The sequence below is a fragment of the Oxyura jamaicensis genome, chromosome 26 (genome assembly GCF_011077185.1).
Source record: "Oxyura jamaicensis isolate SHBP4307 breed ruddy duck chromosome 26, BPBGC_Ojam_1.0, whole genome shotgun sequence".
Taxonomy (NCBI): Eukaryota; Metazoa; Chordata; class Aves; order Anseriformes; family Anatidae; genus Oxyura; species Oxyura jamaicensis.
In genome coordinates this window covers 2,004,636-2,018,484 of record NC_048918.1, presented here as the reverse complement: position 1 = coordinate 2,018,484, position 13,849 = coordinate 2,004,636, and the positions used below count along the sequence as shown (strand labels likewise).

At 58.6% G+C, this 13,849-nt stretch overlaps 2 protein-coding genes and 1 long non-coding RNA gene across 3 annotated transcripts in view; 1 reads left to right on the top strand and 2 right to left on the bottom strand.

The window, feature by feature from the left end:
- Positions 1-855, bottom strand: part of LGR6 (leucine rich repeat containing G protein-coupled receptor 6) — a 130,129-nt gene extending 129,274 nt beyond the window's left edge. The window contains exon 1 of the mRNA XM_035347335.1: positions 516-855. Coding sequence (XP_035203226.1) covers positions 516-709 — 194 coding nt within the window. The 5' untranslated portion in view covers positions 710-855. The remainder of the gene's footprint in view (positions 1-515) is intronic.
- On the top strand, positions 266-1,058 carry LOC118178625. The gene is made up of 2 exons (XR_004756233.1): positions 266-517; positions 609-1,058. It is a non-coding gene; the product is annotated as an uncharacterized LOC118178625 (long non-coding RNA).
- A 5,088-nt stretch (positions 1,059-6,146) lies between these two features.
- Positions 6,147-13,849, bottom strand: part of LOC118178412 (receptor-type tyrosine-protein phosphatase V-like) — a 37,688-nt gene continuing 29,985 nt past the window's right edge. Inside the window, exons 31-40 of the mRNA XM_035346906.1 lie at positions 13,704-13,839; positions 13,072-13,151; positions 12,370-12,457; positions 11,800-11,890; positions 11,040-11,116; positions 10,578-10,712; positions 9,936-10,058; positions 9,284-9,441; positions 8,884-9,019; positions 6,147-6,644 (exon numbers count right to left, since the gene is read on the bottom strand). Of these exons, the coding sequence (XP_035202797.1) occupies positions 6,585-6,644; positions 8,884-9,019; positions 9,284-9,441; positions 9,936-10,058; positions 10,578-10,712; positions 11,040-11,116; positions 11,800-11,890; positions 12,370-12,457; positions 13,072-13,151; positions 13,704-13,839 (1,084 nt within the window). The 3' untranslated portion in view covers positions 6,147-6,584. The remainder of the gene's footprint in view (positions 6,645-8,883; positions 9,020-9,283; positions 9,442-9,935; positions 10,059-10,577; positions 10,713-11,039; positions 11,117-11,799; positions 11,891-12,369; positions 12,458-13,071; positions 13,152-13,703; positions 13,840-13,849) is intronic.

The following is a 13,849-nucleotide window of genomic DNA, read 5'->3' as shown; positions in this document are numbered from 1 at the left end:
CACCAAAACTCCTACATCTCTTATAGGACTTTAATATTCATTTTAAAGAGGCAACTTGGACACTGCTGGTGGCCAGCCCAACCCAAACCCCAAAAGCCATGAGTTATCACGGCTATTGAAATGTTTGACAGAAGGATCCCAGAGCAGTTTGCAGTAATTGCTCAGCATAAATACTCCATTATGCTCTCAGACAATCAGAATCTACCCAGCAAATCAGCTCCTCTGATCCACTGTAATCAAGAAGCAAAGCATGCATAACATCGCAATATAAACAGCGTTTGCAGAGGGGCGCGGGGAGGAGGGGGAGCTGCCTCAGCTTGGCAGGTCCTGGAGTTATAGCTGCCTTTTTTTTTTTTTTTTTTTTTTTTTTTCTGTATTTTGTTTCTAATTTCCAGAGGAAATTTAATTTCGGGAAAAAGTGGCGCAAAGCTCCGAGCCGGAGGAAAACCGCAGCTGACGAAGGGGGGTCCGGAGAAAGACGCGAGGCGAAAGGAAGAGCGAAGGGCTGTACTTACAGGTACGCCGTGAGGGGGCTGAGGCTGGCGGGCACCTCCGGCAGCCCCAGCTCGGAGCAATCCACCGAGAGCATGACCCCATCCTCCTCGCAGTGGCACTGGGCTGGGCACGAGGGCGCCGCACCTGGCTCCGCGGCCACCGCTTGGAAGCGGGCAGAGGAGGCCAGGAGGACGCCCCAGAAGAGCTGCTCCATCCTCGCCGGGCTGCAGCGGTGGGGAGCGTGCGAGGAGCCGCGGGCTCGCCCCGTCCCCGGGCTGGGCTGCACCCAGGGGAGCTCCCAGGTCCCTCACTGGCAGCGGGCACCGTGCCTCCCGCGGTTCGGAGAGGAGTAAGGATGCAGGCAGGGAAGGGAAGGCATTGTTGAATGATCTTGGTTATTGGGTTTCAAGGGCTGGGCAGGGGCGTGAGACACTCCAATGGGAGGAGTTAAACTTTCTACTCTTTCCCTCTCTCTCTCTCTCTTAGAGCTGGCAGGAATTTCATTCAAAGGGAAGAAAGGAGAAAAAAAAAAAAAAAAAAAAAAAAAAAGAAAGAAAAAGAAACCTCAACAAATAAAGACCTGTTCATAGCTCCGGGACCTGTGCTTGTTTTGTAACAATGTTTTTGTGAGATAGCAGGGTAGGGGAAGGCAAAGCTGGCTCCGGCAGGGCAGAGGAGCATAAATAGGAGTACCCAACCAGCACTTCAAGGGCTCCAGACTTTGGGACGCTGAAATATAACCCCAGATAAAGGACTCTGTGTCTGCGCTGGCTGCTAAACCCAGCTGCAACAGGAAAGTCAGGGTGCAGCTGGGAGAAGGGCGCAGGAGCTGTTTGCTGGGAGCTGCTGTACCCAGGGCTGCAGGGCTGTCCATCCATCTGTCCGTCTGTCCGTCCGACCTCGCTCCCCTCTCTCTGTCTCCATCCTTGGGCAGGGGCCGGGTGGGAGATGCAAGGGATGGAGCAGCAGATTCAAGGTGCTGAGCTCAACAGGGGCCTCTCCAGGGCACTCTCCAGGTAAATGGGGTGCGGTGCTGATGCTGATGGGCGGCTGGGTCCAGCAACGCCCGGATCCAGCTGGGGTATGAGCTGTGTTAGTGGCAGCAACGTGTTCACCCCCCCAGGAGGTAGAAAACCTTAGGTAAAGCAGTCAGGGCTGAAAATAGCAGTAGTCCGTGGAGTGGGGGCTTGCAGCCAGGGTCCCAGGGTGTGCTGCAGCTCCCCACGGGGCCACGCAATGCCTGCAGGGCCACTGGTGGCGGACCTGGGCTCCCTCCGTGCCCGTGAATTCCTCCCTCTGCCTCTCCTCGAGCCATGCCTGGAGGAAGGGGATGGGGCACAGGCAGAGAAAGAAAGACCCAGGTGTGGGTGGCTGCAAAGTGCACCCACTGTGGCTGTGCCACGGTAAGATGCCACATGGCTGAAGCACATACTCGAGGTGGTTATCCAAAGTGGATATTTCTTCTTCTGAAAAGGTCTGCTCCAAATCGAGCCCAGGGCTTGGGGCTGATGCACAGACCCCGGCTGAGGGCTCCTGGCCTGGGTGATGCAGGACCTGAAGTTATTTTGTTTGTGAAATCCATTCAGATCCTGCAGTCTCCGGGATGAAACCCTATCACCGCTGAAGTCAGTGGAAACTTTGTCACCGAGTGCGGAGGAGTGAGGATTTTCATACAGGAGCAGGAACTGATTTAATTAGAATTAAGCCACTTCCATGGCAGGCAATTCTGGAGATGTCATTAATTAAACATTGGCGATGTATTTTGACAGCTCCAAATGTAAAACACTGCCAGCTGGATGGAGGGGTCCTGGTGGGAGGACGGGAAGCCCTAAGAGAGAGGTTCCTCCCTGGGTCCACGGAAAACCCTTCCTCCAGCCCTGATGCGGGGCTTTAGCATGGCCTGACATGGATGAATTTGCTCCGACAGCAGCCAGGAATTTGGTGTAAATCTGGAGAAAGTGTCAGGCCTATCACTCTGCTCCTGGCTGCAATTGCAGCTTTTATCTACGATTTCCCCATCTCTCTTTCTTGGGCAGCTTAAGCTCGCACCGCGAGCCCCCGACAATTTCTCGCTCAGTGAATTCTCCTTGGGGATGCAGGGCTCTGGCTGAGCACACTATTAATAGAGCTCTTAAAAATCACATTAAAGAGATTCCTATTGAAAAGTGCCATTCTGCTGAAACAGAGCCATTTCCTCAGGAAGGCATTGACTCAATGACATTTTTCACATTGTTTTTGGAGCAACACAGCCCGAATTTGGAGGGCTTTGCCCTGCATGCCACACTTTGCTCCAACTTTTCTGTTTGCTTTTTATTCCAGCTCAGTTGTGGTGCTTCATTTCCTTGTCTCATTTCTCTGAGACCCGCTAATCGGCATTAAGATTTGAAGTGTTCATTTATTCCAGCGTGTCGCCTGGCTCCTGGCAGCATGAAGAGTCTGGACGTGGAGTTGTTTGGGCCGGAGAGCTTCCATGTTTCCATGGCAAATTTGGAATTCCCAATAAGTCCCTCCAGGGTGGAAGTGTCGCTTTTCAGCCAGTTCTCACTGAAAATGCAGTTTGCTGTGAGTAATGCGGGCTGTACCGTGCCCTGGTTGAAGGCACCGGGAGCTCCAGACACAGCTTCTCCCTGTTCGTGTGAGTGGAAGTTTTCCTGCAAGGCTCACACGTGTTTGTGTGTTGTCCTCTAGTGGCAGGCTGTGGTTTGGGGAGCCGAGACGAGCTCAGGGCAGCACTGCCTCCTCTCTGAGCTGCTTCTGAGCATCCCTTCGCCCAGCTCCCCAAAACGTTCGCTGCACCCCTGCTCACAGACACCTGCTTCCAGAGCTGGAGCTGAGACTCCGGGACCAAACACCAGCATCTGTGGCCAAGCGTGACCCCTGAGGTGTGATACCTCTGGGTGGCAGGTGACATCTCCTGCTGCCTCCACCGTGCATGGCCAACAAGTCTTCCTACAGCTTGCTTAAGAGCAGGGAAAAAAAAAATCTTGGAAAAAATTAGAGCACAGCCTCAGCGTGTAATGAGGTCCAGCCAGTGTGAGCTACTGCAAGCACAATTATTGCTGTGCTCAGCAGGTCTGCAAGGGCCACGTTCTTCTCTCCTACACCAACCTGAGGAGGTCTGGCCCTGGTCTAAGCCTTGGACCCGAGGGGAGCTGGGTGTCTGGGCAGCACTTCTGGCTGAATCCTCTCTGTGGCCCCGCCAGACAAGCTCTGGGCTCTGCACTGTGGCTGCCAAGGCTTGTTCGAGTTGTCGAAGTTTCCAGGCTAATGAAGTTCACTTCCCATTATTTTAGGGGGTTCAGGATTCACCCTAGCAGAATCCCAGTTTCTCTGCTGATCTCTGGGGAAAACCATCCCTGGCTGCTTTCCACTTCTGCTCGCCGGGCTGTGAGTGATGGCAGCTGCGGATGGGAGAGAGGATGCTGGAGATCCTGGGGAGGGATGAGCTGCAACCCTGGTGCTCGCTGATGCTGGTGTGGCTCAGGTGGAAAGGGAATGAGCAGCGGGCATCGCCACAGCATGGGTAGATGGGGCAGCCACAGCCTGGTGCCAGGTCCTTCATTTCATTCAGGTGCTCAGCTTGGGCTCCCTGGGGTGGGAGATGGTGGTGTGCTGGGGGAAGATGCCACGGGACTCTCTGTGCCCTGTGGAGGGAGCGGGGGACAGGGGAGAGCCTAGAGCAAAGCAGCAGCACCAGTGAACGGAGAAATGGGAGCAAGGAGCTGCGGGACCCCAGCTCCCATGGCTGCGGGTCCCCTGGAGATGCGTGGGGTGGGTGGCCCTGCTCTCCTCGCTCGGTCCAGGGAGCAGGGAGGGGGTCCAAACAGCCCCGGCCCTGCTCATCTGCAGGGTCTCAGCCTCTACACGGGGGCTGGTGGAGCAGGATGGTGGCTGGATGCTGCCAGGCTGGGGCAGGCTCGATACGAAGAACAACACGGCTCGGTCCAGAACGCGCTGGGCGGCCGGAGCTGGAGGCTTGTTTTGTTTTACTGTCTTGTTGTCTCTCTCTCCCCCTCTGGGTTTCGTGGCTCTGAGCTGCAGGGCTGGAAAATTATTCATCCAAACCGCAGCTCCCACGACACCCTCTGCAAGCATCTGTGGCTCCAGCCTCCGCCGCGGCAGTGGGTGGGAGGTCGTAAATTCATCACCGCCACCGGGTCGGCCTCCTGCTAGACGGGACGTGAGGCGCGGGGCAGCGGGCTGTGCCACATTTGCAACCAGACCGAACCCACGGGGTGACACTTGCGGGACAGTTCCCTGCTACATGCCCGTCCCGTTGGTGACGAGGTCCCTTCGCAGCCCGTGCGCTGGCTGCAGCCCTCTGCAGGTTCGCCTTGGCTCAGTGCAAGCTCCGCGTGGTGCTAGCCAGATGAGAGGGCTGTGGGATCGCTTGCTCCTGGATTTCTGGAAGCTCTGCAGGCAGCAACCTCTCCCCCCATGAGGCTTTCACTCGCTTCTTCCCATCCTGGAGCCAGCACACCTGTAACAACGTGTGACGGGCCCTGGGTCTGTGCATCAGCCCTGCCTCGCTGTGTCCCCATGCCCTGGGGCTGGGACTGCCGCTGTAGTGCACGGGCATGCAGGAGACCCACGAGCATTCTCCAAGGGGCTGTAGAAAGGTCCTGGTGCCACAGCCCACCTAGCAGGGCAGAAGGATGGAGCTGTGCTGGCCTGAGCCCCGCTGGGTGGGAGGTGGGGTGGGGCAGGTGCCAGCAGAGCTCTCCCTGCCTTGCTCCTGAGCTGTCCCGTGGGGACGTTGTGCTCCTCGCCGCAGAGGGCAAGTGCCCAAAGCAGGCCCTGGGAATGCAGCCCCAAAATGAGGCCTCTGGCCTCTCCGGTGCCACAAGTGGTACAGCCAGAGCCAGTCCTCTCCACAGGGAATATGGCTTTGAGCAAAGCCCCGGGCAGAATGACTCTGCAAGCCGCAGGGTAGCTCCGATTGCAGAAAAATAGGAAAGAGAGGATGGGGCGCTCCTGCCCCTCCTTAGCCTTGGCAGCTGCCCCTTTCTGAGCACGCACTGCTGGCCAGGATGCTGGGAACCTCTGGGTGCTGTGCTTGGCAGAGCCAGGGTGTCTGGTCTCTGCAGGCACTGCGAGCTACCACGGGGTGAGTCAGAGCCAAGGGGCGACGACCTCCAGCCCAGGGTGTGGAGCTGGGAGTCCCTCTGCAGCCCGTGGAAGACCACGTCGGAGCAGAGGCCACTGTGGCTCTCTGCAGCCTGTGGAGGACCCTGCGTGGCAGCCAGTGGATGTGGCAGATCCCACGCATGAGCAGCTTGTCAGTTTCTGGAGCAGCAGCCAAAGCTGTGCAGTGAGCCACGGGGCTGCCAGCTGCTTGCCAGGAGTTTTGAGCTCATCCTCAGCTCCTGGGAGCCAGCAGGTTCATAACCTCAAGCCCAGCTTTCATGAGAAACTGTCTTCTCCTCAGTAAGAGGTGTTGCCTCGGTACCAGGAGCAGATGAGAGCAAGCAGAAGCTGCTGTGTGCCATGAGCAGCAGTGCCTGGACTGGCCAAGGGCACCTGGTCCATTGCCTGTGGCCCGCCTGGCCAGGGACGTTGGTGCCCTTTTGGGAATGGGTGTTGTGCTGCAGGAAGAGAAAGTCTGGGCCTCACCAGGACCGCAGGAAATCAAAGCCACCCTTACAAGCATGCTCCTTCCTAGGGCTGTTTATTGTTTGTACCTAACGCTGATCCATCAGCCGGCACGAGCCTGCTCCCACCGCCCACGGCAGTGCTGAAGACCTCAGCACGCCCCGTGCCCACGGGCAGCCCCTCCTGTACCGAGTGCAGTTGGGTTAACAAACCTTCCAGGCACCAGGAATCCCAGCAAAGCGGCCAAACCAGGGAGCAGCCCACCCAGCCCCTGGCCGGGTCTGCACCGAGGGACTGCAGCAGGGCAGGACAACGCTGCCCGAGTCTGCTCAGGAGACCCCACGTCTCTGCGGACACCATGTGGGACACGGCGGTGGTGGTGGCACTGGGGTGGGTCCCCTCTCGCTGCAGGACCCCCGCTGTGCTCTCACCCCTGGCTCCGGCCAGGACCCTGAAGGGGTGGAGGGCAGGACGGTGCCGGGCTGTGCCAAGTGGTGTCAGGGCTGCTTCTGAGCGATGATGTCCCGCATGCAGGTGTACAGGAACATGTACTGGTCCTGAGAAAGAGAAAGGGGTTCTGGAGTCAGGTCTCGGATGGAGGCCTCCTGTTTGCAGAACTAGCTCTGCAATTTGCCTCTAGAGGCCCTACAATTACTTCATGATTACTTCATTGGCCAGCAGGGTCTGATGGCAGAGCAGGATTCATTGTCCCAAGCGGTCTGCGTTTGTCCTGCGTCACCAGAGCTACCCAGAAAGGAAGAATCAGGCCTGGAGCTGCAGTTACACCATCTTTGTTTCCTTCTGCTTCATCATCCCCACTCATAAAACCTGAAGGCAATCTGCACTGAGGTGTGCGAGGAATGTCGGTGCCTGACCTCCTCAATCTGCACATCTGCGGCTTTTGGATGTGCCGCAGGGTTTGCACCCAAACCACGGCTGCAGAGCAACTCCGGCGACGCTGCAGGGCAGCACGTGGGGAAAGCTCTGCCCCCCTGGTGTGCACAAGGTCTGGCAGTGACCTGCGACCAGGAGGGAAGACCAATGGGCAGGAGCGTCCCTCGGTGGCTGTCCCAGCAAAACGGGACTGAAGGGCTGACCAGGGTGGATCTCTGCAAGCGCCCAGTCTGGGTCATTTTAGTCTAGTTGCATTATTGTTCTGTTTTCAAGATGAAAAAATGATCTGCCAGCACCTAACGGAGGTCCAGGGAGCTCTATTCCATTGCAGGTTTGGTAAATGCTCTGCACAGACACCGGACTGCTCCGACACAATGCCGGGCTCCAAAGCGCCCTGGGGAGAAGGTGCTGGGCAGGCAGGGCTGGGTGAGGACCAACCCCTGGCAGGGCTCTGGGAAAGGTAAGCCAGGCTCAGTGCTCACCCTGAAGGGCAGGGCCAGCCAGCAAATGTGGGCTGCAATCACATGGTAGCCAGAAAGGGGGATTAGGGACCTGACAGAGGGGCCCCCGAGCAGCTCGCTAATGCGCTGGCTGAGCTACAAGTCACGAGGAGCCTCCCTCCCCGCCGGCGGTGGGTTTAGTCCCACTGCACGACCAGGAAAGCCACAGATCACACAATGCCTGCGATTCCAGGTCACCAGAGCATGTTTTCAATGAGCCTGGCACGATTGTGAAATCCGGAGCGACAACCCCGCGCTGACTCCAGACCAGGCACACTCGCTGCCTGGCGAAAGGCAGGGGCACGTCCCCAGGGACCTGCACCACGCTGGGGCTGAGGGTGCTCCAGCACCCACGGGGCAATCACTCAAAGCTTCATTTCCCCCTCGTTTGGCTTCTAACGAGGCCTCTGCTGGCCAGAACAGGGCGTGCTGGGATCGGAACAAGCACTGCCCGCAGCGAGGGGGGGAGGCTGCTGCCCCTGCTGCCCCCGTGCCATGGGGCAGCGGCGTTTAACGGGCGCTTGCTGCGCGTTTATGGGCACATTGTGTCTCCGCTCGGCGAGAGCACGGCTGAAATACAAAGGAGCTCTGAGGCTGGGGCAGCGGAGGCCTTGCCCTCCTCCGGCTCCCACCACGCGCATGGTTCACATTAATTAAGAATGCAATTAGCTGGTCACAGGCGGCTCTGCAGCTGGGAAGCCCTGGAGAGATCTGCCCCAGTTCTGCCGCCCCCCGTGGGGAGGGTTTGCAGGGGTGCTGCAGCAGCACACACAGAGGCTGCAGCAAAAGGAAGCGCTACCAGAGGGCATCTGTGCCACCAGCACCCATCAGGAATGGCACGCATGGGGCTGGGAGGCTGGGCTGGCACGGCACGGCACGGCACGGTATGGCACAGCATGGCACGGCACGGCAGGGCACTGCTGCAGCACCATCAGACAGTGTCCCAGCCCCGTGGTTTGCATGGCTGCAGGGCAGCTGGAAATGCAGCAGGGTGTCCCACTGACCTCCTCCAGGCAGGAAGGTGGGAATGTGGCAGAAAAAAAAAAAAGCAGATTGCAGGTGTCTGTGCTGACAGCCGTGTGCGGGGACCGAGGGCAGGTTTGTCACGTAGGATCAAACCAGTGCTTCGTGTTTTCCAGGGCAGGACGGGATGAGCAGCTTGCATTTATCAGGAGCTCCCACACAATTTAATCTATGCTAACTCCAAAATTGAGGAGATTGCAAGCCCACCCCCTGGGGAAGAGGCAGCACCCATAGCCCTCGGTAGCTGGCAGAGCCACAGGGAGGGCAAAGCAGGGAGTAAAGCCCCACGTAGCCCAGGCAGGGGTGTGGGACCCTGGGGGCCCCTCGGCACCAACATCCCCTTCTGCCCAGCCCGCTGCCCTCCCTCCTCCCCACCTACCAGCGTGGGGGTCATGAGGCAGCAGCTTCTCGTCAGCTGGAGGGTCACCCCGTAGACATCCACGACCCTCTCCGTTTTCAGCTGGTGCAAGAGGCAATCCAGGGAGATCAACGTCCCCATTTGGCTCACGCCACCACTGCAAGGGACAAGGGGGGGGGGGTCACTGCAGGCACCGGGGGCCCCATGAGAAAACACACAGCATCTGGCTCTGGTGGGGCAGGGGAGTCTGTGAGCACTGGTGTGGGTGGCAGGGAGCTCTGCACTGACCAGCGGTCCCAACAGTGCCACCGAAGGAGCCTGGAGGCACAGCCCACCTTGCCCTGCCGAGCTGTGCATCCCTCACCTGGGCCAGCCGGTCCCTTCCAACCCAACCATTCCCCGGTTCTACAACTCCATGTACCTGCAGTGCAGAAGGAGAGGACCGGCTCTCTTGCGGCTGGGCACGCACCGTCTGACTGCAGCCAGGAGCTCCGCCAGGCCCTGGACGTCTGGCTGCTTCGCGCTGCTCCACAGCGTGTACAGGAACTGTTGCACCTGCCTCTCCTTTCCTTTCTTCTCCTGGGGAGACACAAAGAGCTGACACGGCTGTTGGGGAGGGACGGGTGAGTCTGGATGCAGAGGAGCCCCAGATGTTTAGTCCTGAGGCTGTCAGATGCTTTCTTGAGCTTCTGTAACGCTGCCCTAGGAGTCCCTGTTGTGGCACTGCCCATCACCTGCACCGTGGATACAGTGCCCAGGGAAATTGCTCTCTCCTTCCCCTGCACCTTGTGAGGGAAACTGAGAGCTGTGGGAGTTTGCATGAGGGTCAGAAAGACCTTTTGGAAAGGGGTGGGGAAGCCTCCAAGGCCTCTCCCGTGCATCTCCTATGTCTGCCTGGCAGACGTCCTTCTACAGGCTGCAATTGAGACTCCCTCCCGCATTCACGGTCTGCTGGCACTCTGCTCCAGAAGCTCAGCAAAGTCTCCGCAGACCTCTCAGCCCCTGCCCCTCCAGACCTGTTGGCTAGCAGTGAGGAACGTCCCAGGCAGTGGGGAAGCCCCACGGACACATACGTGTTTCACTTTGAGCTGGGTACACCTCCATCCCGAGACAGGCTTCTCGGTGCCACACTGGATGGTCAGCACCTTTGTGCAGAGAGAGTCTCCTTCCAGGGGCCAGCACGCGTCATCTGGGACCTGTGTGCAAGAAGTTTGGCTTCGTGGTGTTGGTGGCCATACTGCAGGCCAGTCACCATCTCAAGGGGCTGGGATGGGGCTGGACCGAGACCTCCCCAAACATCCCTCCATGCCAGTTCATCCCCCAGCTAAAACCCAGAGGGGTTTTGGGAAACACCAGCAGCCTGCAGCCAGGTTCCCCGTTAGCACAGCGGTGTTTGGCAGTGAGACTCTGCTCAGCAAATGCTCTCCAGCTCGGCTGGACAGAGGCAGGAGCTGCTGTCCGTGGGTGCCCTGGGGATGCAGCTTTAAGAGACCAAGGATCTGATGGTGGGCAGCAACGAGCCTCCCTCCTGTGACAGGCTGTGGGAGTATTTTGAAAGAGGAAAGGTTCAGCATCAGCCAAGCTGGCTCTGCACTAGGCTTCAGGATAAAAGAAGCACCCCTTCAGAAAAGACAACCCAAGTTTTGGAGCTTCTCTGGCTTCCAGCTCCGTTAAACAGATCCCTGTTCTGCCAAGGAGCGGGGACGGTGTCTTACCTCCCCCTTCTCCTGCCACGGCAGAAGCGTTAGGATGGTGTGAACGTCCTGCTCCCACACCAGGGTCCAGAAGTCCTCCATGGTCAGCTTGTCAGGCCCCTGCACAGCCAGATAGTCTCTGCCGGAGCTGCAGCCCTGGGTGGGGAATGAGAACATCACTCTCCAGCTGGAGAAGGTGGCACAGGAACACGGGCAGCCTGGGCAGTGGAGGGAGAGGCCAGGAAAAGAAGGGAAGTTCAGCATGTCAGGAGGAAAGGGGAGAGGAGAAAGCCCTGAGGGATGGATATGGGGACAGCCCAAACTGGGCAGAGCCCCAGGAGGGAGGCAAGACTCAACCTTCATCCCCACAGACGCCTCTGGTCCATGAGAGCAGCGCACACAGGGTCACAACGGCGGTGGGAAGCAGGGGCTGGGTAAGGAGAGGGGAGCACCGCCTGCTGCGGGGAGGGGGACACGACTCACCGGGATGCGCCACGCCTGCAGGAGACCTGAGAAAGGGCCCTGTTCCAGCAGGGAGAACTTCACCCTGGAGCGATCATCTGCAAGAGATGTGGGTGATGGGGGGAGCCAGGGCAGCCTCACGCTCGCACAGCTCCAGCCCGCTGACCGCCAGCCTCCGCGCAGCCGCATGACTCCAGCTCCCCATTCACCACCTCTCCGCAAAGATCCCCCCTTGGCCTTGCTCTTGTCCAGCTTGTGGATGCTGGTCCTCGAAACACAGCCTCAGAGCTTCTCCTGGAGATGCTGATCCTTTTCTATCCCAACGCCCTGCTCCAAGCAGGTGCATGCAGTGCATGCAGCTTGCTCGGTGTCTTGTCCAGTGGAGATCTGCACATCTCTAAGGATGGAGATGCTGCAGACCCTCTGGGTCCCTGTTCCAGTTTTTGGCCATCTTCCTGGGATTTTTTTCCCCTTGTATTGAGTTGGAATATCCCGTGTCTTCCAAATTATCCCTGCTGCCTCTTGTTTGCCCATGGTGCACCCGGGAGGACTGCATCTTCTCTGTGCCCTCCCAGCAGGCAGTTAAAGGCAGCAATGTGATCTCCCCTTTACTTTCTCTCCTTGAGGCTGAACAACCTCGCCCCCAGCCTCAGTCCCATACAACACATGTTCCAGCCCCCAGCCACCTTGGTGGCCTCCTGGTGGACCCACTCCAGCGTGTCAAAGTGCCTTCTTGCACTGTGAGACATGGCAAGAGGGCGCGAGGTGTCACAGCACTTACATGGCAGGATGCTGGCAGAGGGCCGCGTCTGCTGGTTGCCTGAAGATGGTGTCGCAGAGCTGGCTTCCTCCTTGACAACCTCTAGGAGGGTCTGAGTGAAAGAGAGTAGTGGAAGCAGTGAGCAGAGGAGGTTCAGGAAGATCTGAGGACTGCTGAGGATGCCCAGCCTCAGCAGAAGGGTGCTTACAGCTGCCCATGCAGAGGCAGGTAAGCTACGGGACCACCCAGCCAAGGCTCTGTGGGGTGGGCTGCCAGGTCTGCTCCATGCTGTCTGCATCTCTCTAGGAGAGTGGTGTTCCCGTAGGTCCCTACCCTGCGTGGGGTCTGGGAAAGAGGGGTCATGGACAGATCCTGCTCGATGCAGGACATGCGAGGGGGCTGGGGACGCAGTGCCATGGAGAGGGGAACTCTGCCAGGAGAGCCAGGCACAGGGAAATTGGGGTACAGGACCCACTGAGGAGGCACTTCTAGGGTGTCCCCCAGCCTGAGCAGCTGCTAATGCTCCCCAAGCCCCCACTGAGTGTGTGGCCATGGCAGGGCTCCCCGCACCTTGCCCAGGACAGCGCTCACCTCATACTCCCTCAGGAAGCCCGTGTTGGACTTGGCTGCATTCTGGGCGTAGTGCTGTGCAAAGCTTTTCAGGGGGATGGGGCAGGACCTGGGGAGAGAAACCGGTGCTAAGGGGGAGGCTGAACAAACGCGGGATTACCCAGGCTGTGTCTGCGGGATCTGGGCAGGGCTGTGGGCAGACCTCCACCCCTCTTGTGGCTCTCCAACCCCTTTCTGATGGGTCTCAGCCGTAGCACAGCCCAGAGCCCATTGACAAGATGCAGCATAGCAACGGCATCCTCTTTTGAATGAAGTAGGAGAGAATTTGGCCATACAGATAAATAGGTCACCTCCAGATATAGGCTCAGAAATAGGGTAGGGGCGCAAAGCCCTGACCTGCTCCCACCCCCGGGAGCTCTGCAGCTCTTTGGCGTTGGCCCAGCCCCTGAGACTGACACTGGAGGGAAGGAGGATGCGGTTCCCCAAGCCCTTGCACCGTGCCCTGTGTCTCACACTGCTCTAGGCTGGGCTCCGTGTGCTGCAGGGAGCCACCAGCCCCATGCTGACCCCCCTCAAAACAGGGGGTGGGATGGCTGGTGGGGCTTCCCTGTCCTTCTGCCCTGGGATCAAGGCCCAGACGGAGCTCAGATCTCAGCTTGCTGCCTGGAGGGGCTGTGGGTGGGTGAGGGGGGAAGTGGCAGATGAAATGCAGCAGGCCCTTACGTCTCTGTCCCTGATAAACCCAGGAGTGGTTCCTCCAAGATCTTGTCCAGGATACAGCTGTGCAGGAAGACATACTGGGACTGGAAGGCAAAGGCAGACAGCAATGTAGAGCAATCCTGCACCATGCAGACACCATGAAGGGGGGTATGACACCCAGTGGGCAGGGTATGTCCTATGTTCATGCCCCCAAAGCCCTCGGTTAGTTCAATCTCACAGCCCCTGTACCCCTCCCCTGTCTTGAAGGTTAGTACTGACACCTTATCCCAACCCTGAGGTCTCGAAATAGTAGCTGGGGTGTGGGGCATCGCAGGCCAACGGCCTGGTGTGGGTCAAGAAATGTCTGCAAAGGGCCTGATCCTGTTGCTAAGTGCTCTTGGGTGCTGACACTGAGACTGTGTGCTGCTCCCGTGGGTCTGGCAAGCCAAGAAGCTGCTGCAGATCCCCACAGAAGGGCAATTTCCACTCCAGCTGAGCTGGCACTGGGAGATATCACTGCTTTGAGCAGCACCATGACACAGCCACAGGCTGGGGAGCAGTTGGGGTGCTGGGACCAGCCCACCAGCACATCTATCTGCTGGCCCTGATGGCTTTTATGCCACAGGGCCTGGGGGAAGAGGGAGCAGAGCTCTTACCAGCGTCTGAATCATCTGGTAGCGGTTCATCCGCAAGGTGTAAACCACGCCAAAGGTGTCCACCATCTTCTCCTGCTTCATCTGCTGCAGCAGCCGGTCCAAGGCGATGAAGGTACCGCTGCGGCCCACCCCAGCACTGGGAGCAC